The sequence below is a fragment of the Salvelinus fontinalis genome, chromosome 18, assembly GCF_029448725.1.
Source record: "Salvelinus fontinalis isolate EN_2023a chromosome 18, ASM2944872v1, whole genome shotgun sequence".
NCBI lineage: Eukaryota > Metazoa > Chordata > Actinopteri > Salmoniformes > Salmonidae > Salvelinus > Salvelinus fontinalis.
Genome location: NC_074682.1, coordinates 41,997,416 through 42,019,006, shown reverse-complemented (window position 1 = coordinate 42,019,006; position 21,591 = coordinate 41,997,416). Strand labels below are relative to the sequence as shown.

The following is a 21,591-nucleotide window of genomic DNA, read 5'->3' as shown; positions in this document are numbered from 1 at the left end:
TTAGTGCCTCATGAGCTGTGCACCACTTCAGCAGTCAGTCAGCGTCCCAGACTTCCAGGGGTTATTTTTGCATAATGGAAGAATGTTGCTTCTCCATGATAATTTCTAACAGAAATTTGCTCAATGGCCACTGCAGTCCCTCATCCTACCATGACGGTACTCTGTTATCCTCAAATAAACTCTGCATGCTGGACTGGCACCTTTCTGACCTCCCTCTTCTGGCAGCAGAACAGACCACATCTGATGGAAAATGGTTGTAATTATGATGCTGACATGTGTATGATATCTGAACCAGCTGTGTTTTCTGATTAGTGGCAAGGTTATTAGTGATTATGACTGTCTTCTGGAGAATCTGGCAGACAGGCACAGACAAGTACACTATTATGTCCCTAGAAATCTACCCCCCTTTTCCCTCCACAGGTGTGCAGGTTGGATTGTATCCACAAGCACCCGTACCAGTGTTTTGCGCTTCACTTGAAGACAATAAGTGAAATAGAGGAACCTTTTTTTGAGATAATGTTTGTACCATGTTGTGTTGCTACCATGTTGTCATGTGGTGTTGCTACCATGGTGTGTTGGCATCTTAGGTCTCTCTTTATGTAGTGTTGTCTCTCGTCGTGATGTGTGTTTTGTTTTATTTTCTTTAATCCCCCGTCCCCGCAGGAGGCTGTCATTGTAAATAAGACTTTATTCTTAACTGACTTGCCTAGTTAAATAAAAAATGTCAACATATACTCCTTACTTTTTGCCCAATTCTTTGCAGAATGCATGCGTGAGTGTTTACATGCATGTGTGTGTAAGAGTGTCTGTGTGAAATAATGTTTATATACACACACACGACTGTTGAAGAACGTTTTGTATCTATTATGGAGAGAGATACACGTGAATGTGATTTTTAAATTATGTGGTATAAATAGTGTGTTTGAGATTGTATATGTATGCCTGGGCATATCTGTATGTGTGCTGTATGTAATGTGTATCGTTTAAGCTCATGAGGGAGCATGTGAGTTTGTACACGTGTATGAATGTGTGTTTGAATAAGTGCCTTGAAGTGAAAGTGTGAACGTGTTTCTCGCTCTGTGTGTGTGTGGAACAATGTGTGTGTGTTTTCAGACATGCACGGTGCAGTACTCACCTGTTAGTAATAAGAGCTGAGCTTCAGTCCAGCACTGACATTCTAGAACATTCCACAAATTCTGCTGCTCCAGGGGGCTGGACAAACACACACTCACAAAACACACTTACAGACACAGTGCTGCCAATGAACACACAGGTATAGAAGATTGCTCACAAAAGACACACAAGCTAGCATGATCCTTCTCCATGCAGCACCACCTACACAATCCCTGCCAACACACACATGCACGTAGACACACAGGTTCTCTGCCATTGCCAGCGTCCCAAACACTCCCATATGAGGTCAGACTGCATGGTGTTGCAGATAAGACTTTCACCTGGAACAATGTATTTCGCCCTTCTTGCCAGCGCAACATTGGTAACATGTCCTACAGTTTCTCCACTGAAACTATTCGTGGTAGTGCTAGATGGTAGCAATGCACAATAGATACTATTCAGGGGCGCAACTTTTTAGAAGTGTGGGGGGGACATAATTATTATTTTTTCAGCCAGATACACTCAAAAAAGCCTACCCGACCGCTCGGAGGCGTCCGTATGGTCCTAAAGCACATCGTTGCCTCGTTTTGTATCACATTCCAATGGTAAAACAGGGGGGGACATGTTCCCCCATCCCCAATGAAAGTTGCACCCCGATATTAATGATAGTGATAATTAGTTGTAATGCTGCACATCATAGATCCAAAATCCATGACCACCCCCCCTCCATCATCCATGGCTTAATTTTCTTTAGATTTATTTTTTCCCCTGCTTCCCCTCTTTCCTTGAGGGCTGCAGGTGCTGAAGCTGGCTCCCATTCCAAAACAGCAGGAGTTTAACTCTCCTACTCATTAACACACAAAATACTTAAATTCCCCCCCACTCTCTCCCTCCCACACCAAGCTTGCCAAAGTCATTTCAAAATACAGATGTTATTTGTGAGCACTCAAATACTTTATTGACACAGATGACAAAAGTAACTTAGGATATTTCTGTCAAATTCTTCATTACTGTTTTATTAAATATATACATATCGACTGCCCTGAGACTCACACAGTAATTACATTGGGTGGCAGGGAGACAGAGTTCCGTCCAAAATAATAAGGACGAGACAGCAACTTCTACATCAGCCAACTCTCATCAGTCTTCTACTGTTCCTGAAAGACAAAAAAAACAGTAATTGTATTATGTGCAATTATTGTTGAGGACAAAAGATGGGACACTGTTTCAAACTTAATGGCATCGACCTTGGTCATGGCGTGTGTGATTTGCTCACCTTCACCATGTGGCCATGGAGCATGTAAGGTGACCTGAAGTCCTGCTGGCAGTTGGAGTAGCCCATGCCTAGCCCCACACCCGAGCCAAACACCACTGGCCATGTGCGCCCTGAAGATGGGACGGACAATTCACTTTAATAAACAAAGCATAACTCCCACAAAGATCAACACATGGTCAGTTTATTAAAAAGCACAAATTACTATGACTGTTCTCTGCTGTCTGAGGCAATACTCACGTTTGAAGAAGAGAACTGAAAACACAATCCCCACACCAAGGCCGGTGGCTACAGCGAGGGAGAGAGAAAGAGAGCGAGAGAGCAATGTATAAACTTCAACAGAGGAACAGACAAAAACCAACTCAGCAGCACACCCTATGATTACGTATTGGGGTGATGCACACACACAGGTACGGAATTCCCTGGTGTGCTCCGAATTAAAACTTCTCTAACGAGTTGAGGGGGGGGCAACATGGCCACTAACCCCAGAGTTGGTTAACTTCTTATGCTGGGGGCAGTATTGAGTAGCTTGGATGAATAAGGTGCCCAGAGTAAACTGCCTGCTACTCAGGCCCAGAAGCTAAGATATGCATATTATTAGTATATTTGGATAGAAAACATTCTGAAGTTTCTAAAGCTGTTTGAATGATGTCTGTGAGTATAACAGAACTCATATGGCAGGCAAAAACCTGAGAAAGAATCCAACCCGGAAGTGGGAAATCTGAGGTTTGTCGGTTTTCCTATCCAATATACAGTGTCTATGGGGTCATATTGCACTTCCTAAGGCTTCCACTAGATGTCAACAGTCTTTAAAACCTTGTTTCAGGTTTCTACTGTGAAGGATAAGGGAATGAGAGCGGTTTCAACCAGGTGTCTGGCAGAGTGCCATGAGCTCAGTCAGGCGCGCGCCCGTGAGAGGTAGCTGTGTTCCTTTTTGTTTCTAAAGACAAAGGAATTCTCCGGTTGAAATATTATTGAAGATCTATGTTAAAAACATACTAAAGATTGATTCTATACATCGTTTGACATGTTTCTACGATCTGTAATGGAATTTTTTGACTTTGTCTGGCCTGCACGTCATGAAATTAGATTTTTTAACTAAAGGCGCGAACAAAAAGGTATTTGGACATAAATTATGGACTTTATCGAACAAAACAAACATTTATTGTGGAACTGGGATTTCTGGGAGTGCTTTCTGATGAAGATCATCAAAGGTAAGTGAATATTTATAATGCTATTTCTGACTTCTGTTGACTCCACAACATGGCGGGTACCTGTATGGCTTGTTTTTGTGTCTGAGCGCCGTACTCAGATTATTGCATGGTGTGCTTTTTCCGTAAAGTTTGTCTGGAATCTGACACAGCGGTTGCATTAAGGAGAAGTATCTAAAGTTCCATGTATAACACTTGTATCTTTTAGCAATGTTTATTAAGAGTATTTCTGTGAATTGATGTGGCTCTCTGCAAAATCACCGGATGTTTTGGAGGCAAAACATTACTGAACATAACGCGCCAATGTAAACTAATTTTTTGGGATATAAATATGAACTTTATCGAACAAAACATACATGTATTGTGTAACATGAAGTCCTATGAGTGTCATCTGATGAAGATCATCAAAGGTTAGTGATTCATTTTATCTCTATTTCTGCTTTTTGTGACTCTTTGGCTGGGAAAAAAATTCTGTGACTAGGTACTGACCTAACATAATCAGATGGTGTGCTTTTGTCGTAAAGCCTTTTTGAAATCGGACACTGTGGTGGGATTAACAACAAGTTTATCTTTAAAATGGTGTAAAATACGCATGTTTGAGGAATCTTTATGAGATTTCTGTTGTTTGAATTTGGCGCCCTGCACTTTCACTGGCTGTTGTCAAGGCAATCCCTTTAACGAGATCTCAGCCGATCTCAGTCGTAAGAAGTTAACAGCCCCTGTCAGCCAGACATGGATCTTTAGAGAGAGAAAGCGGGAGAAGACGAGGTAACGCATGTGAAAATGAACTTAATTGGAAAGAAAAAAATGGAAATGGAGTGGAAAGGGAGAGGAGATGCCTGGGGGTATGAGTAGCTAGTGCTGTGAAGGACAGACACAAAGAGGGAGGAGAGATAGGGGGGATAGAGGACTGGCAGTGTGATCTAGAGATCTGGGATGTGTAAGTAAGGGAGAGTGAGGATCCAGTCTGGTCAAGCTGAGGGTCCAGGTGGGTTGATGTGATCTCCATGACTAGGAGGTGGACAGACAAACTGATCAGACACCACACAGACAGAGCAAGTAAGTGTGGACCAGAGGGGGAGCTTGGAGGAGGAATGTGTTTGTGTTCTTAGCTTCACCTCGCTGTGGGCCGCGCCCCGCCCAGCTCTGGGCCAGCCATCACAGAAACACATAAAAACAACAGTTTGGGCCCCTCCACTTCTTAATTGGATTCAGAGAGCTATGCAGCATGACGATGCGCCGTTGCCAGAGCACTCAGACGCTGCTCCCTCCGTTAGGATTACACAATTTACACATGTCAAACAAGACCACAAAAACGACATCCCACATCTTTATTGCTGCTGACAAACATAAAATCATACTCCTCTTCACCTCCCCCCCTTTCCAGTCCAAGCTTTAAGATTTACAGACTCAGCTTTTGTCTCTTTAACCCCACTCCCTCTCTTAAACTCTCCATTTCTCCTCCTCCCGCTCCTCCCCCTTCCTGTGATAGTTGCCGAAATGCAGTGGAGTTGGCCAAATATGAAGCCAGATCTGCAACAGATTTACAGTTATGAATCTCTAGCCACACAGTGTGATCAAAATCTAAAACCTGGAAATTAGGAAGTTCTCATGGCTAGTTGCTCCAAAGCTAGCTGACATTCCAAAACCATGGCTAAATACTTTGGTTACAAAGGATGAGAATTAAAACCCCTCTGAGGAAAAACACTACTTAAATGGCCTCTAATTTCCCCAGATATTGTGTTTGGAAAGGGTGCCTTAATATCATCAGTTCAACATCAGAATGTGTGACATGTTCTTGGACATTATTATTTTATGGATATTGGACTCTACCTTCACACTCCACATGCATGATTAAAATGTTTTATTCCCACAGGTTTATAATGTTTTATCCCCAACACGATCCAGCAACTGTAATAGTAAAGTAACATTTAGACAATAGGCCAGGGATAAGGCTAGTGCAACTATACTGTCTGCACTGACCTTTCTGTAAAGTATAGTAACAATTTACATTAACTGTAAGTTTATTAATCCTCATTAGACATCATATATCAGCACATGATAGACATGACAGGGGTCCATGTGGCTCAGTTGGTAGAGCATGGCGCTTGCATTGTCAGGGTTGGGGGTTGGATTCCCACGGGGGGCCAGAATGAAAAAGTATAAAATGTACCGAGCACTACTGTAAGTCGCTCTGGATAAGAGTGTCTGCTAAATGATCAAAATGTCAATATAAATGACATAACTACATAGAACATAATTAAAGCTTGATTTATGTACTCATAATGTGGGTATTCCAATAACACTGGTTATGTTCTGATTGAAGAAGCTCTAGAGATGCGCTTGATAAGGAGCATACAGTTCAGGTGCATCATTACTGTATAGTTTGTTTAATCATATTAACCTTTGACTCAATGTCATATGCAAGTCTCAGTATTTCGTATTTTTTTAATAAAGGCAATACGCAACAACGCTGTCTGTCCATAGCCAATACTGTGCCTAATAGAGAAGGTCTCTCTCTGACATGAAAGAGGATGAGACAAGACTAGGCCAGGGTGAATGATGGGATGAAATTTTTAACAGATGCATTGATGAGCTATAGGTATCCTGTCAGCAGCACAACATACGCCATGTGGAATGTTGCCAAGAGGTCTATGGATGTTGCTTGGTACGTGCATCAGTGGCACAGTAGAGTGAAGTTCGTGATGAGAATGGACGGTGGCTAGGGGCAATAACAGACACACATCCAAGACCCTCTATCAGGGGTGTATTTATTACGTCTTGCAAGAGACACCATTTTAAAACGAAACGGAAGCAAACGGAACGAAATGGGGAGAGATCTACCTGAATTTGTCAAATAGAAGTTCTCGTTTTTGCAGCAAACATTTTACTCAAAATGGGAAAAGTTATCTGTTCCTAATCGTTTTGCAACAGACAAAACGATTTAACAGAGTCTGTGTAATGAACACACACCAGTTAGTTCCCTGTGACATGCATTGCAACAGTTAGCGATTCTGGTAACATTTTACTGCATGACATTGTATCAGTTATAGCATTAACAGTTACTGTCATTGAAACATTGTATCAAAGGCTTAAATTAGGGCGTGAAGGGCACGAGATCTGAGTGTTTCAAGGACTTGACACAGAATAATAAAAAACAGAGGACCTGCGAACGCAAAGGTTTGTGTCCGCTTCTGCAACACAATAGCCTATAATATAATTTCTACAACAAATCAATCAACCAAAAAAATATAGCTATGTTAATGAGCTTTTGGTTTGAAATGGCAATTGACCTCACCGGGTAACGTTATACGGCCCACACCATGCGATGCGATTACAGGTGGCCTTGCTAAGATCATGCGCCTAGTCCCCGGTTTACACTGCCCTGTTTTAGGTTGTACGCTGTTCGGAATACATTTCTCAATAGAGGCATTTTTCAAAATATAGATATTTACCTAACTTTACAGCGCTATCAGCTAGGCATCGGTCCCACTTCCGTCCCTGTTCCTCGGCCATGTCTTAAGCTGCTACCCGTCCAACGAAAAATCTTCAAAAACCGCGAGATTGGGGTCATGTGATCTCTACGTCACGCTTCTTCTTCTTCTCCTTCTTTAAAGTTTATGGCAGATTACAACTATTGGTGTATTGCCGCCACCTACTGTAGAGGGTATATAACAACCATCCCACTCCTTCAGTCACATCCCTTTATTTAAGTGGGCAAGTCAGTTAATAAAGAACAAATTCTTATTTACAATGGCGGCCTATAAAAAGGCAAAAGGCCTCTTGCGGGGACGGAAGCTTGGATTACAAATTAGGAAAAAACACACATCATGACGAGAGAGACAACACAACACTACATAAAGAGAGACCTAAGACAACAACATAGCATGCCAGCAACACATGACAACACACCATGGTAGCAACACAACATGACAACATGGTAGCAACACATGGCAGCAGCACAAAACATCATTGTGCATTCCCTACACATACTCAGGTGCCTGTGAGGACGGAGCATTCATCGGCGGGATTCCTTGTAATGCCTCTGCAGAAAAATCCACAAAATGTTTTTAAAAAATGCTCAGCCTTACAAAATGATGCCTATTTTCTCAAATTTCCATTACATTTGCACTGTGCAGTTGACAACCAAAGTAATAAACGTCCACCTTCTTAACATGCAACGTTGACAATTAATATAATCTTTTGGCTCTTTCTTCCACTCATGTCAACACCTCTGGATAGGTGACATTCTGGACAGCCCTTATTCTTGCCACCTCCCTCTCCTTCACCTGACAGGACACTTCAGAAATTCAAGTGCATGTTCACCACCACAATTGCAGCATTTACACTCAGCTGGCATATAATACTACTCCCGTCTACATATACTTGACACATTACCAAATAATTTACATTTATCACACTGCATGTGTTTGGGCACGAAAACCTACAGGATGTTAGCAGGGTTGGAGAGCCCTGCACTAAAGTAGATCTCAGAGTACTTTGTTGAGGGAAGCTTTATTATGACCAAACAATGAGGTGAGAGACATTACAACAATTTGGCCCATATCCACAAAGCATCTCAGAAAAGGTCCTGTTGGAATCCTGTTAAAACCTGTTTTAAGGAAAAAAAACTTCCAGCTCAGAGTAGGTATTAGGATGATGTTAAGACACTGTCCAGACAAACTCAGCCAGGAGTAAAATTAACTGATAAAAGTTTCTCAGGTGGTAATCAAACAGTTTGAGGTACCACAAAGGAAAGATAGTGATGATGAAACCCTTTGATGGCGCCATAGACAATGATAGAGGCCTCTAGTGGCCAAAAGGCCAAATTAGCATGGGAAATAGAGTTAGAGATAAATAGTAATGGCGTCTTTTTGTAGGCACTAATTGGGTTTTGGGGGGGATAAATGCCAAAAATAAGGTCTGTAACTAACACAGGCATAGGAGATCCTATACTTTTTGTTCTATGAGATCATCTTCATCAGCTAACGTCACTTTTTGTGAACTTGGAAGAATTTATTATATATTTTTTTAAGCACATGAAGTATATAAAGGCTTCATAATTCATAACTGCTATTATCTCATAGAACATAATTTAAAGATTTCCTAAGCTTGTTAACCTCAGACCTTATTTTCTGCGTTTATTCCAAAATTCTATTCTTTCACCATTCATTTTACGAGTTTTAGGATGACAAGTTGGCGAGCGCTATTGAGGGCTTCCACCATAATGTAGACAACTGGGTGGGACATCCGACTTCATTGGCTGATCCCTCCTAGTGATCATGTTGGAGTCATGTCCAACCGGGTCATCAGAAGGGATCAGTAAAATCACGAAGAAGAAAATTGACTACTTTAAAATTGAGATAGCTTCAATGGCGCTGCCACATACACTATATTGGCACAGCTACAAAGATGAGTCCTATCTACATGTACAAATGACCCCGACTAATCTGTACCCCTGCACATTGACTCGGTACCGATACCCCCTGTATATAGCCTCATTATTGTTATTTTATTGTGTTACTTATTTTATTTGTATTTAATTTTTTACTTTAGTTTACTTTAGTTTAGTAAATATTTTCTTAACTTCATTGTTGGTTAAGGGCTTGTAAGTAAGCATTTCACGGTAAGGTCTACTACACCTGTTGTATTCGGCGCATGTGAAAAATAACATTTGATTTGAGTCCTCTATCTATCTCTATGGAAGGTGTTCATTTACTTTGTTGCAAAAGATGGCGGGAATTAATAACCAATCGCGATGAGGCATCGACAGTGAACTCATTCCCTCCCCCACATGCCCCTCTAGACACAACTACGACAACATAACCAACAAAAACGGGTCACAACTACTGCAGCTCTGTCAGATGCCGGGTATGTACATAGTCAATAGTAGGCTTCGAGGGGACTCCTATGATAGATACACATATAGCTCATCTTTTGACAGTAGTACTGTAGACTACTTTATCACTGACCTCAACCCAGAGTCTCTTAGAGCGTTCACAGTCAATCAGATCACAGAAAAATCACACTCCACTTGAACAGAGCAATACTCAATCATGAGGCATCAAAGCCAAAGGAAGTGAATAATATTTAGAAATTATATAGATGGAAGGAAAGTAGTGTGGAAATCTACCAAAAAACAATTAAGCAACAGCAAATTCAATCCCTTCTAGACAATTTCCTGGACAAAATGTTTCACTGTAATAATGAAGGTGTAAACTTGGCATTAGAAATCTAAACAGTATATTTGACCTCTCAGCTTCCCTATCAAATCTAAAAATGTCAAGCAGACAACCTAAGTAAATTAACAACAATGACAAATGGTTAGATAAATTGCAAAAACCTAAGAAAGAAATTGAGAAACTTATCCAACCAAAAACAGAGACCCAGAAAATGGTGAATCACTAATACAATACAGAAATACACTACGGAAAAAAAAGGAACAGCACGTCAGATATCAGCTCAATGTAATCGAAGAATGCATAGAATCTAACCACTTCTGGGAAAATTGGAAAACTCTAAACAAACATGAAGAGTTATCTATCCAAAACAGAGATGTATGGATAAACCACTTCTCCAATCATTTTGGCTCTATAACAAGGAACAAACAGCAAAAACATATACATGATCAAATAAATCTTAGAATCAACTATTAAAGACTACCAGAACCCACTGGATTCTCCAACTACATTGAATGAACTAAAGGACAAAAACACAAACCCTCCAACCCAAAAAGGTCTGTGGTGTTGATGGCATCCTAAATTAAATGGTATAATATACAGACCACAAATTCCAATTGGCTATACCTAAACTCTAACATCATCCTCAGCTCTGGCATATTCCCCAATATTAGAAACCAAGGACTGATCACCCCAATCCACAAAAGTGAAGACAATTTTGGCCCCAATAACTACCATGGGATATGTGTCAACAGCAACCTTGGGAAAATCCTCTGCGTTATCATTAACAACAGACTGACATTTCCTCAGCGAAAACAATGTACTGAGCAAATGTCAAATTGGCTTTTTAGCAAATTACCTTACGACAGACCACACATTCACCCTGCACACCCTAATTGACAAACAAACAAACAAACCAAAAACAAAGGCAAAGGCAAAGTCTTCTCATGCTTTGTTGATTTCAGAAAAGCTTTTGACACAATTTGGCATGAGGGCCTGCTATACAAATTGATTGAAAGTGGTGTTTGGGGAAAAACATACGATATTATAAAATCCATGTACACAAACAACAAGTGTGTATTAAACATTTTTATTTTTTATTTTATTTTACCTTTATTTAACCAGGTAAGCTAGTTGAGAACAAGTTCTCATTTACAACTGCGACCTGGCCAAGATAAAGCAAAGCAGTAAAAAAACAAGCGTACAGTCAACACAATAGCAAAAAAAGAAAGTCTATATATAGTGTGTGCAAATGGCATGAGGAGGTAAGGCAATAAATAGGCCATAGTAGCAAAGTAATTACAATTTAGCAGATTAACACTGGAGTGATAGATGAGCAGATGATGATGAGCAGATGATGGTGTGTAAGTAGTGATACTGGTGTGCAAAAGAGCAGCAAAGTAAATAAAAACAATATGGGGATGAGTTAGGTAGATTGGGTGGGCTATTTACAGAGAGACTATGTACAGCTGGTTAGCTGCTCAGATAGCTGATGTTTAAAGTTAGAGAGGGAAATGTAAGTCTCCAGCTTCAGCAATTTTTGCAATTCGTTCCAGTCACTGGCAGCAGAGAACTGGAAGAAAAGGCGGCCAAAATAGGTATTGGCTTTGGGGATGACCAGTGAGATATACCTGCTGGAGCGAGTGCTACGGGTGGGTGTTGTTATGGTCACCAGTGAGCTGAGATAAGGCGGAGCTTTACCTAGCATAGACTTAAGCATGACCTGGAGCCAGTGGGTCTGGCGACGAATATGTAGCGAGGGCCAGCCGACTAGAGCATACAGGTTGCAGTGGTGGGTGGTATAAGGCTCTTTGTTAACAAAACGGATGGCACTGTGATAGACTACATCCAATTTGCTGAGTAGAGTATTGGAAGCTATTTTGTAGATGACATCGCCGAAGTCGAGGATCGGTAGGATAGTCAGTTTTACGAGGGTAAGTTTGGTGGCATGAGTGAAGGAGGCTTTGTTGTGAAATAGAAAGCCGATTCTAGATTTGATTGGAGATGTTTGATATGAGTCTGGAAGGAGAGTTTACAGTCTAGCCAGACACCTAGGTATTTGTAGTTGTCCACGTATTCTAGGTCAGAACCGTCCAGGGTAGTGATGCTAGTCTGGCGGGCGGGTGCGGGCAGCGAACGGTTGAAAAGCATGCATTTGGTTTTGCTAGCGTTTAAGAGAAGTTGGAGGCCACAGAAGGAGTGTTGTATGGAATTGAAGCTCGTTTGGAGGTTAGTTAACATAGTGTCCAAAGGGCCAGATGTATACAGAATGGTGTCGTCTGCGTAGAGGTGGATCAGAGAATCACCCGCAGCAAGAGCGACATCATTGATATATACTCGGGCCGAGAAGTGAACCCTGTGGTACCCCATAGAGACTGTTGATTGATTTAAAAAAACACACATTTCTTTCCACAGGGCCGGGGGGTGAGACAGGGATGCAGCTTAAGCCCCACCCTGTTCAACATATATATCAACGAATTGGCGAGGGCACTAGAACAGTCTGCAGCATCCAGCCTCACCCTACTAGAATCTGAAGTCAAATGTCTACTGTTTGCTGTTTGCTGATGATCTGGTGCTTCCGTCCCCAACCAAGGAGGGCCTACAGCAGCACCTAGATCTTCTGCACAGATTCTGTCAGACCTGGGCCCTGACAGTAAATCTCAGTCAGACAAAGATAATGGAGTTCCAAAAAAGCTCCAGTTCCCAGGACCACGAATACAAATTCCATCTAGACACTGTTGCCCCAGAGCACACAAAAAACTATATATACCTCGGCCTAAACATCAACGCCACAGGTAACTTCCACAAAGCTGTGAACGATCTGAGAGACAAGAGCCTTCTATGCCACCAAAAGGAACATAAAATTTGACATACCAATTAGGATCTGGCTAAAAATACTTGAATCAGTTATAGAACCCATTGCTCTTTATGGTTGTGAGGTCTGGGGTCCACTCACCAACCAAGAATTCACAAAATGGGACAAACACCAAATGAGACTGCATGCAGAATTCTGCAAAAATTTCATCCGTGTACAATGTCAATCACCAAATAATGCTGAATTAGGCTGATTCCCTCTAATTATCAAAATCCTAAGCAAGCTGGTCCTGGAGCTCTGTTCACAAACACAAACAGACCCCACAGAGCCCCAGGACAATTAAACCCAACCAAATCATGAGAAAACAAAAAGATAATTGCTTAACACATTGGAAAGAATTAGAACTAGAATGCTATTTGGCCCTAAACAGATAGTACCCAGTCGCAGAATACCTGACCACCGTGACTGACCCAAAATTAAGGAAATCTTTGACTATGTACAGACTCAGTGAGCATAGCCTTGCTATTGAGAAAGATCGCTGAAGGCAGACCTGGCTCTCAAGAGAAGACAGGCTATGTGCACACTGCCCACAAAATGAGGTGGAAATTGAGCTGCACTTCCTAATCTCGTGCCAAATGTATGACCATATTAGAGACACATATTTCCCTCAAATTACACAGACACACAAAGAATTAAAAAACAAAACAAATTTGGATAAACTCCCATATCTAGTGGGTGAAATACCACGGTATGCAATCACAGCAGCAAGATTTGTGACCTGTTTCCACAAGAAAATGGCAACCAGTGAAAAACAAACACCATTGTAAATAGAATCTATATTTATTTTCCCTTTTGTTCTTGAACTATTTGCACATCATTACAACACTGTATATATATACATAAGATAACATTTGAAATGTCTTTATTCTTTTGGAAGTGTAATGTGCAGTTTTTATTGTTTATTTCACTTTTGTTAATTATCTATTTCTGTAAGGACTTACGCTGGAGATGAGAATCACGTACGGGGGGGGAGTTGAACATTTAATAATGTCACGGCTGTCGTCAGGGTGGAAATGACCGGACCAAGGTGCAGCGTGGTAAGCGTACATTTTCCTTCATTTATGTAAATGTCGCCAACAAAACAAGAAACAAAAACACGACCGTGAAGCTTACTAGGGCTATAGTGCCACTAACAAAGGTAACTACCCACAAAATACAAAGGAAAAAAGGCTGCATAAATATGATTCCCAATCAGAGACAACGATAGACAGCTGTCCCTGATTGAGAACCATACCCGGCCAAAACATAGAAACACACAACATAGAATGCCCACCCTAAATCACACCCTGACCTAATCAAATAGAGAAATAAAAAGGCTCTCTAAGGTCAGGGCGTGACAAATAAAGAACGGACATGCAAAAGGACAGGAACAGCGTCAGAACTGGTTACACCAAAAATCCTGAAATTTACATCACTAACTATAACATTTTCCGACAAGATAGAACTACCAAAGGGGGCGGAGTTGCAATCTACTGCAGAGATAGCCTGCAGAGTTCTGTCAAACTATCCAGGTCTGTGCCCAAACAATTCAAGCTTCTACTTTAAAAAATCCACCTTTCCAGAAACAAGTCCCCCGCCGTTGCCGCTTGTTATAGACACCCTTCAGACCCCAGCTGTGCCCTGGACACCATGTGTGAATTGATTAAACCCCATCCATTTTCAGAGTTCGTACTGTTCGGTGACCTAAACTGGGACATGCTTAACACCCCGGCCGTCCTACAATCTAGGCTAGATGCCCTCAATCTCACACAAATTATCAAGGAACCTACCAGGTACAACCCTAAATCTGTAATTATGGGCACCCTCTTAGATATCATCCTGACCAACTTTCCCTCTAAATACACCTCTGCTGTCTTCAACCAGGATCTCAGCGATCACTGCCTCATTGCCTGCGTGCGCAACCGGTCCGCGGTCAAAAAAACACCCCTCATCACTGTCAAACGCTACCTAAAACACTTTAGCGAGCAGGCCTTTCTAATCGACCTGCCCCGGTATCCTGGAAGGATTTTGACCTCATCCAAATAAGCATGCCCCATTCAAAAAGAAAAACTAAGAACAGATATAGCCCTTGGTTCACCCCAGACTTGACTGCCCTTGACGAGCACAAAAACATCCTGTGGCGTTCTGCATTAGCATTGAATAGCCCCCTCAATATGCAACTTTTCAGGGAAGTCAGGAACCAATATACTCAGTCAGTTAGGAAAGCTAAGGCTAGCATTTTCAAACAGAATTTTGCATCCTGTAGCACTAATTCCAAAAAGTTTTGGGACACTAAAGTCCATGGAGAATAAGAGCACCTCCTCCCAGCTGCCCACTGCACTAAGGCTAGGAAACACTGTCACCACCGATAAATCTATGATAATCGACAATTTCAATAAGCATTTTTCTACGGCTGGCCATGCTTTCCACCTGGCTACCCCTACGCCGGCCAACATCTCAGCACCCCCTGCAGCAACTTGCCCAAGCCCCCCCCCTCCCTCTCTCTGGACCCTCTCTTTCTAAAATGATACGCCAAAATTGTTACAACCCCTAGTACTAGCCTATTCAACCACTCTTTCATATTGTCTGAGATCCCCAAAGATTGAAAAGCTGCCGGGGTCATCCCCCTCTTCAAAGGGGGAGACACTCTAGACCCAAACTGTTATAGACCTATATCCATCCTGCCCTGCCTTTCTAAAATCTTCGAAAGCCAAGTTAAACAGATCACCAACCATTTCGAATCCCACCGTACCTTCTCCATGATGCAATCTGGTTTCCAAGCTGGTCATGTGTGCACCTCAGCCACGCTCAAGGTCCTAAACAATGTCATGCAGCCGTCTTCATCGATCTGGCCAAGGCTTTCGACTCTGTCAATCTTCGCATTCTCATCGGCAGACTCAATAGTGTCAGGTTTTTGGCCAGGACTGTTCTGGTTTTGGTCACTAGATGTCCCCATTGCACCTTTTTTGAACCTTTTGTTTTTTTCTTGCTCTAATTATTGTTTGCACCTGTATGTCGTTCCCTTGTTAGTATTTAAACCCTGTGTGTTCCTCAGTTCTTTGCTCAGTGTTTGTATGTTAGCACCCAGCCCCAGCCCTGTTGTGAACATATATTTTCTCTTGTTGGATTTTCCAGAGGTTCTCTGGTTTTGTTCTTGTGTATTTTGGATTAGTCTTTTGAGGTTTGTTTTTTCCCTTGCTGTTCTTAACACTTTGTGGATTTTCTTTGTATTTTGGAAGATATCCATTTTTTGCCTTTTGGCTTTATTTTGGACATTGTGGATTTATATTCTTTGCCTGACGATCTTGTTCTTTTATTAAACCACCATCTTTAGTACTGCTGTGTCTGCCTCATCTTCTGGGTTCTGCTGATTTATTAGTGACTGTTTCTCGCACCGGGTCCTGACAGAAACACTGAGCCATTAATATGAACCCAGAGGCAGCCAGTACCCAGGACTTTTTTTCCCATGCTGTCCCACCACGAGGGGACTGTCCAACGTCACGAAGCTGCTCTGATTCAGCAAGAGGCCTTAATGGCTGGACATTCTCAACTTCTGTCGGAGATGATGACTTCCATAAAGTAGATTTCTGATCAACTTTCCCCTGCAACCGCTTCTGCTCCAGTTCATCAGATTCTAGTGCCCGTGGCAGTTAACCCCCTGGCTGAACAAAAAACAGGTTCTCAGGTGATCCGAGTGTTTGTAAGGGGTTTTTCACCCAATGTTCTCTCTCCTTCGAGCTGCAACCCTCGTCGTTTCCCACAGACCGGTCCAAGATAGCATATATCATCACCCTGCTGTCGGAAAAAGCCCTAGCCTGGGCTACTGCTGTGTGGGATGCCCAAAGTCCCTGCTGTGCCAGCTACTCTACCTTTGCTGAAGAATTCAAGCGAGTGTTTCAAGGTCCTACCAGCGGTCCTGACTCAGCCAAACAGCTCCTGACTCTCCGCCAAGGTCGGCGCAGCGTGACGGACTATGCCATCCAGTTCCGCACGGTGGCAGCAGCGAGTGGCTGGAACGACGAGGCGCTCAGTGTGCTTTTTGAAGGGTCTTTCCGACACCATCCAAGATGAACTGGCCACTCGGGAACCACCGGACAACCTCGAGTCCCTGATCAAGTTGGCTTCACGCATAGACCAGCGTCTGAGAGAGAGAGAGCTCAACCGTAGATCTCTCACCCTAGCTCCTATCGGTCCCAGCTCCGAGTCTCCACCTTTATCCTCGCTGACTCCACCGGAACCCATGCAGGTTACATTCCAGTTACCCTTTCCTGGGACAACCACGAGCTTCCCCTTCAAGCCTTGGTAGACTCTGGAGCCGCAGGTAACTTCATGGATGGTGTCTGGGCGAAGGAGAATGGCGTACCCTCTGAACCTCTAAGTGACCCCATAAGGGTTACTACGCTGGATGGAAGCCCTTTGGGATCTGGACTTGTCACTCGTGTCACTACCCCCTTGCGACTTTCAGTTTCCCAACACCAGGAAGTGATGAACTTTCATTTGACCTCGTGTTCCGAGTTCCCTCTTGTCCTTGGATACCCCTGGCTTCACAGCCATAACCCTCACATCGACTGGTCTGTGGGCACTATCAAGCAGTGGGGTCCTACTTGCCAAGCCACTTGTATCTTCCCAAGTTCCCCGAGTTCCCCTTCTGAGTCTCTAGAATCCATCGACCTGTCCCGAGTTCCCGAGTGTTACCATGACCTCAAACCGGTATTTAGCAAACAGAGGGCCACCAAACTACCACCCCATAGACCTTACGATTGCCCCATCGACCTGTTTCCGGGCCCCTGCCCCCCCCAGGGGTCGGATCTTTTCCCTATCTCCTCCCGAACGAGCGGCTATGGATACCTACATCAAGGACGCTCTGGCAGCAGGCCTCATACGTCCATCCACCTCGCCGGCGGGAGCAGGGTTTTTCTTTGTGGCTAAAAAAGACGGGGGATTACGTCCTTGCATCGACTACCGGGGACTTAATGCCATAACCTTCCGTACCCGCTACCCCTTATGGCACAGGTGTCAAACTCATTCCACGGAGGGCCGAGTGTCTGCGGGTTTTCGCTCCACCCTTGTACTTGATTGATGAATTAACATCACTAATTAGTTAGGAACTCCCCACACCTGGTTGTCTAGGGCTTTATTGAAAGGAAAGACCAAAAACCTGCAGACACAAGGCCCTCCGTGGAATGAGTTTGACACCCCTGCCTTATGGCCACAGCCTTTGAGCTGCTCCAGGAAGCAGTGGTCTTCACTAAGCTTGACCTGCGGAACGCATACCATCTTGTGCGGATCAAACCCGGTGACGAGTGGAAGACCGCTTTCAACACGCCTACTGGTCACTACGAATACTTGGTGATGCCCTTCGGCCTGACCAACGCCCCGGCTGTGTTCCAAGCGCTCATAAACGATGTGCTTAGGGATATGCTTAACATTTTCTTGTTTGTTTACTTGGATGACATCCTCATCTTTTCGAGCTCCCTTCAAGAACACACTAAGCATGTCAGACAAGTGCTCAAATTTCTCCTAGACAGCCATTTGTACGTTAAGCCGGAAAAGTGTGAATTCCATTCCTCTCGAGAACAATTCCTGGGATTTGTAGTGGAACCCGGTCGAGTCCAGATGGACCCCAAGAAGGTAGGGGCGGTAGCGGATTGGCCCACCCCCAAGTCCGTTAAGGAAGTTCAGCGTTTCCTGGGCTTCACTAACTTCTACCGCAAGTTCATCAAGAACTTCAGCTCGGTGGCAGCCCCTCTCTCAGCTTTAACCAAGGGTGGCAACACAAGGTTTCTGTGGGGAAGAGAAGCTGAGACGGCCTTCCAAGGACCCAAGCAGCGCATCCTCTCTGCTCCTATCCTGACATTACCGACGGTGGATGAACCTTTTGTGGTGGAGGTAGACGCATCAGAGGTTGGTGTTGGAGCTGTCCTGTCTCAGAAGGGTGAAGACAAGAGGCTTCATCCTTGCGCCTTCTTCTCTCACCTGCTTACCCCGGCCGAGAGGAATTACGATGTGGGGGATCGTGAACTCCTAGCGGTTAAGATGGCATTGAAGGAATGGAGACACTGGCTCGAGGGGGCTTCTCAACCGTTTCAAGTGCTTACGGACCACAAAAATCTGGAGTATATCCAGCAGGCGAAGCGGTTGAACTCCAGACAAGCTCGATGGTCTCTTTTCTTCAGCCGATTCCAGTTTATCCTCACCTATAGACCCGGGTCGAAGAATCTCAAACCGGATGCCTTGTCACGAGTCTACTCTCCTGCCATTCGAGAAGATACTGACATGACTGTTCTTCCTGCCGCTAAGATCGTGGCTCCAATCTCGTGGCAAGTTGAGGATACCGTGAGACAAGCTCAAGCCATCGAACCGGGTCCTAAAGGAGGTCCTGCCAATCGGTTGTTTGTTCCCAAGGCAGCAAGATCCCAAGTCCTTCTGTGGGGGCACTCCTCTCGCCTCACCTGTCACCCGGGCGTAGGTCGCACCTTGGAGTTCATTCAGCGTAAGTTCTGGTGGCCCACCATAAAAGAAGACGTTGCCACTTTCGTCAAGGCCTGTTCCGTGTGCTGCCAGGGCAAATCTTCTCACCTCCGCCCTCAAGGACTCCTTCATCCTTTATCTATTCCCCACCGACCCTGGTCCCATATCTCGTTGGACTTTATTACTGGCCTTCCTCCGTCCCATGGTAATACTACTATCCTAGTCATCATCGACAGGTTTTCTAAGGCGGCCAGGTTTGTTCCCTTGACCAAATTACCTTCTGCCAAGGAAACAGCTGAGTTGGCGATTAACCATGTGTTCCGAGTCTTTGGCATCCCGCAAGATATGGTTTCCGACAGAGGTCCCCAGTTCGCCTCAAGGTTTTGGAAGGCCTTCTGCCAACTCATAGGGGCCACAGCCAGTTTATCTTCAGGGTACCATCCGGAGTCCAACGGCCAAACTGAGAGGATGAATCAGGAGCTGGAAACCACCCTCAGATGTATGGTTTCCAACAACCCGTCCACATGGTCATCCTTCATTGTTTGGGCCGAGTACGCGCACAACACTTTGTGCTCCTCCTCCACTGGTATATCCCCGCACGAGTGTCAGTTTGGCTATGCTCCTCTATTGTTCCCGGACCAGGAGGCAGAAGTCAGAGTGCCTCGAGGTTCATCAAACGCTGTCGGCTTACGTGGAAGAAGGCCCGTCTTAATCTTCTGCGTTCCTCACAGCAGTACCTACGACAAGCCAACAGACGTCGCCGTCCCGGTCCTACCCTGTGCCCCGGCCAGAGAGTATGGCTCTCAACAAAAAACTTACCGCTACGGGTGGAGTCTCGCAAGCTGTCCCAGAGATTCATCGGTCCCTTTAAGATTGCCAGGAGAGTCAATCCCATTACTTTTCGCCTGCCCTTACCCAGATCCCTTAAGATCAATCCCACATTTCACATTTCTTTATTAAAACCTGTTGTTTTTTCTCCCATTATCCCGGCAGGCAGACCTCCCCCTCCGCCCCGTATCATCGGAGGCCAGGCTTATACCGTCCACCGGATACTGGACTCCCGCCGGGTGCAGCGGTCCTGGCAGTATCTGGTGGACTGGGAAGGCTACGGTCCCGAGGAGCGCTCCTGGGTTCCTGCCAAGGACATACTGGACCCTGACCTCATTCGTCAGTTCAGGGCCCTCCACCCTGAGAAGGCTGGTAGGAACGTCAGGAGCCGTTCCTAGGAGGGGGATTCTGTCAGGTTTTGGCCAGGACTGTTCTGGTTTTGGTCACTAGATGTCTCCATTGCACCTTTTTTGAACCTTTTGTTTTTTTCTTGCTCTAATTATTGTTTGCACCTGTATGTCGTTCCCTTGTTAGTATTTAAACCCTGTGTGTTCCTCAGTTCTTTGCTCAGTGTTTGTATGTTAGCACCCAGCCCCAGCCCAAGCCTTGTTGTGAACATATATTTTCTCTTGTTGGATTTTCCAGAGGTTCTCTGGTTTTGTTCTTGTGTATTTTGGATTAGTCTTTTGAGGTTTGTTTTTTCCCTTGATGTTCTTACCACTTTGTGGATTTTCTTTGTATTTTGGAAGATATCCATTTTTTGGCTTTATTTTGGACATTGTGGATTTATATTCTTTGCCTGAAGATCTTGTTCTTTTATTAAACCACCATCTTTAGTACTGCTGTGTCTGCCTCATCTTCTGGGTTCTGCTGATTTATTAGTGACTGTTTCTCGCACCGGGTCCTGACAAATAGCCTTGGTTTCTCAAATGACTGCCTCACCTGGATCACCAACTACTTAACATTTATGTCATTTTAGCAGACGCTCTTATCCAGAGCGACTTACAAATTGGAAAGTTCATACATATTCATCCTGGTCCCCCCGTGGGGAATGAACCCACAACCCTGGCGTTGCAAGCGCCATGCTCTACCAACTGAGCCACACGGGACACTTCTCAGATAGAGTTGAGTGTGTCAAATCAGAGGGCCTTTTGTTCGGACCTCTGGCAGTCTCTATGGGGGTACCACAGGGTTAAATTCTCAGGCCGACTCTTTTCTCTGTAACTATCAACGATGTCGCTCTTGCTGCTGTTGATTCTCTGATCCACCTCTACGCAGACGACACCATTCTGTATACATCTGGCCCTTCTTTGGACAGAAACCTCCTAAAGGGGTTTCAATGCCATACAACACTCCTTCTGTGGCCTCCAACTGCATTTAAGAAATAGTAAAACTAAGTGCATGCTCTTCAACCAATTGCTGCTTGCCCAACTAGCATCACTACTCTGGACGGTTCTGACTTAGAATATGTGACCAACTACAAATACCTAGGTGTCTGGTTAGACTGTAAACTCTCCTTCCAGACTCACATTAAGCATCTCCAAAATGAAATCTAGAATCGGCTTCCTATTTCGCAACAAAGCCTCATTCACTCATGCTGCCAAACATACAAATCAAATCAAAGTTTATTTGTCACGTGTGCCGAATACAACAGGTGTAGTA

The 21,591-nt window shown here is 44.0% G+C and overlaps 1 protein-coding gene across 1 annotated transcript; it reads right to left on the bottom strand.

Moving 5' to 3' along the window:
* Positions 1-2,045: 2,045 nt before the first annotated feature.
* Positions 2,046-7,170, bottom strand: LOC129815568 (MICOS complex subunit Mic10-like). The gene is made up of 4 exons (XM_055869504.1): positions 7,053-7,170; positions 2,627-2,674; positions 2,390-2,499; positions 2,046-2,270 (listed from the first exon to the last, which is right to left on the bottom strand). Exons 1-4 carry the CDS (start codon positions 7,111-7,113, stop codon positions 2,262-2,264), a joined length of 228 nt encoding a protein of 75 aa, XP_055725479.1. The 5' UTR covers positions 7,114-7,170; the 3' UTR covers positions 2,046-2,261.
* Between the last annotated feature and the right edge of the window lie 14,421 nt (positions 7,171-21,591).